This window comes from Rhincodon typus, chromosome 40 (assembly GCF_021869965.1).
Source record: "Rhincodon typus isolate 14 chromosome 40, sRhiTyp1.1, whole genome shotgun sequence".
NCBI classification, from domain to species: domain Eukaryota; kingdom Metazoa; phylum Chordata; class Chondrichthyes; order Orectolobiformes; family Rhincodontidae; genus Rhincodon; species Rhincodon typus.
Window position 1 is genome coordinate 3,235,492 of NC_063371.1, and position 3,124 is coordinate 3,238,615.

The 3,124-nt window shown below is 46.7% G+C and overlaps 1 protein-coding gene across 2 annotated transcripts in view; it reads right to left on the bottom strand.

Moving 5' to 3' along the window:
• Positions 1-1,034, bottom strand: part of sb:cb288 — a 22,964-nt gene extending 21,930 nt beyond the window's left edge. For both annotated transcript variants that reach the window (XM_048618725.1, XM_048618724.1), the window contains exon 1: positions 859-1,034. In XM_048618725.1, the coding sequence (XP_048474682.1) occupies positions 859-993 (135 nt within the window). In that variant the 5' untranslated portion in view covers positions 994-1,034. The remainder of the gene's footprint in view (positions 1-858) is intronic.
• Positions 1,035-3,124: the final 2,090 nt, after the last annotated feature.

A 3,124-nucleotide genomic window follows, 5' to 3' on the forward strand; every position in this document is an offset into this window, starting at 1 on the left:
CACCCTAACCCGCACATCCCTGGGCACTATGGGTAATTTAGCACGGCCAATCCACCCTATCTCGCACAACTTTGGACTGTGGGAGGAAACCCATGCAGACACAGGGAGAATGTGCAAACTCCACACAGACAGTTGCCTGAGGGTGGAACTGAACCCAGGTCCCTGGTGCTGTGAGGCAGCAGTGCTAACCACTGAGCCCCTGTGCCTGCCCAAAAACTACAATGTCAAACCTCTCCCTCCCCAGTATCTTATAGGTTTCAATCTGAACACCCTGCCATTCTAACGGAAAGAGTCCCAATCTTGCCTTGTAAAACAACATGCCAGGAATGGACCTTCTCTGAACTGCCCCTTGACCCGAGTAAATACATAAACGTACATAACCACATCAACTCTACAGCATACTGCTGCACCCCAGCTTCAGTGTTTCCATCTCCCATTCTCTCAGAGTTCCCTCTGAATTGCATCTCAATTATATGCCTCAACCTACCAGCCTCAGGCCAGTTTAGTGAACGGCTTGTGGGTGGGGGAAGAGTTTCACATTAATCTAGCCTGCTGGTGAAAATGCAAAAAAAAACTCAGTTTCTGGCAATTAAAAACGAGTTTGGTTGAGCAAAGTGGAGTCTGGAAGGTTAATAAGAACAATAAAGCGAATTTAATCCAACAGATATTTAAGATGCACAATTTATTTCTTGACTTGGTGGAGGGAGGGGGGGGAAGGGAAGTCTGCAAGCTGAGGTCTGACATTCAATGCAAACCCAAAAATCTCAAAAAAAAAGCCAAGTCAGCCAGAGCTGACATATCAACAGAATCGCAGACTGCACAAGGCAAAGAGAAATGTGGAGCAAACTCCCAGCTTACCTGCATGTTGCTGCTCACAGCCAAACTCCCCCTCTCAGGGGTTACACTGCCTGCAGATCGCTTCATTGCAGCGCAACCTTTAGTCCACACTCCTTCAGGCCACCCACCCCTTCCCCTTCTGCTCCTCCAACTCATTTTGCAGCCCCCGGGGAGGGTGGGGACTAGCTTCCTCTCACGTTGGTAGACGCCTCTCTGGTGATCCTCCCCCGCCCCCAGGGGAGGGCGCACCACGCTGCGGAGGAATACACCTCCATTCATTTCATTTCATTCATGAAATTGACTTTTAGCACATGCTGCCTTCAAACATATTACAATAAAAATTCTGGTTAGGCCAGGGCTACTGAATGAAACTCACCCAAAACACCATCCTCGAAGAGACAGTCATCGCAACCTGAATTTAAATTGTTGGGTATGATTGCAAAGTGCCCAAAAGTCATCCACTGCATCAAATTTGGATATCAGCCACAGATTTGCCTGACCAAGTTTTATTTCTGAGACGGCAGGAACTGCAGATGCTGGAGAATCTGAGATGACAAGGTGTAGAGCTGGATGAACACAGCAGGCCAAGCAGCATCAGAGGAGCAGGAAGGCTGACGCTTCGGGCCTGGACCCTTCTTCAGAACCCCATTTCTGAAGAAGGGCCTAAGTCCGAAACGTCAGCCTTCCTGCTCGGCCTGCTGTGTTCATCCAGCTCTGCACCTTGTTATCTCAAGTTTTATTTCTGTCATTTTTGGAGAACCAGAGCACCCATCTGTTTTGTAATGTGTTTGGCCTTCACTGTCTCTGGACTTTGATAGTGACCGTGGAGTTGGAAACCATTTACAGGGCCCACGCCTTCAGAAGAAGCTAAAACTACCCTGGACACGATGTAAAAAACCCATTACAGGCACAGCATCGTTACCAATATTCTTGAAATGCAAGAATGCCAAATTTCAGGAAAAAAACAGCCACAACGATTTATATTCCAGGCAAAAAAATCAACTCAGATCGCCATGGAGAATATAAGCAAAGAATTATAAGCTCCCAGCTGATTTAGGGAAAAAAAACTGCAGATTTGGAATAAATCTTTTGCAGCAAACACAATGCTGTTCACCACACCTACCCCCCGCCCCGCCACCCCTCACTGCTTTGATGTTAGAGTTAGCCTTAACAGGCTTTACTCGTAAATATTCAATTGGCCACAGGGGTGTTCTCTTAGTGGTGGAAGAAAAACAAAGATTTTTTAGTATACAAAAATAATTAAAAACTCTGCTCGCAAAGGTATTGTAGAGCTGCACAGTACAGAAAGACCCTTCAGCCCAACTCGTGCATAAAGACCAAATATCCTGAACTGATCCAGTCCCATTTGCCAGCATTTGGCCCAAATCCCTCTAAACCCTTCCTATTCATGTACCCATCCGGATGCCTTTAAAATGTTGTAATTGTACCAGCCTCCACCACTTCCTCTGGCAGCTCGTTCCATACACGCACCACCCTCTGTGTGAAAAAGTTGCCCCTTAGGTCCCTTTTTAAAATCTTTCCTCTCTCACCTTAAACTTATGCCCTCTAGTTTTGGACTCCCCCTACCCTAGGGGAAAAAAAAGACCTTGGCTATTCACCTTATCCCTGCCCTCATGATTTTATAAACTTCTATAAGGTCAGCCCTCAGCCTCCGACGCCCCAGGGAAAACAGCCTCAACTTTTCCTGTTGTATATTCCATATAGAAAAAGGAGCTTATGGGCATCTCTGTAGAACAGCAGTTAAGAAAAAGCTCAATTTATCTGATACTACCCTGCCATACAATAATATGAGGGGCATGAACTTGCAAGTGGGACTTGGCAGGCGGTTATTCTGGCAAGTTTTTGAAGGAGTATACTATCTTCAAAAGGTACTCTTTATCCATCAGCACCAGCGAATCTTGTCCCACGATCCAAATGGCGAGGGCCTAGACAGAGCGGATGTTGGGAAGATACTTCCAGTGGTAGAAGAGACTAGGACCCGAGGGCACAGCCTTAGAGTAAAGGGAAGGCCTTTTAGAACAGCGATAAGGAGAAACTTCTTCAGCCAGAGGGTGGTGAATCTATGGAATTCACTGCCACAGAAGGCTGTAGAGGCCAGGTCACTGAGTACATTTAAGACGGAGATAGACAGGTTCTTACTGCGAAGGGGATCAAGGGTGATTGGAAGCAAGCGGGGCTGAGGAACTTATCAGCCATGATCAAATAGTGGAGCAGACACAATGGACTGAATGGCCTAATTTCTGCTCCTATGTTTTACAGGGACGGG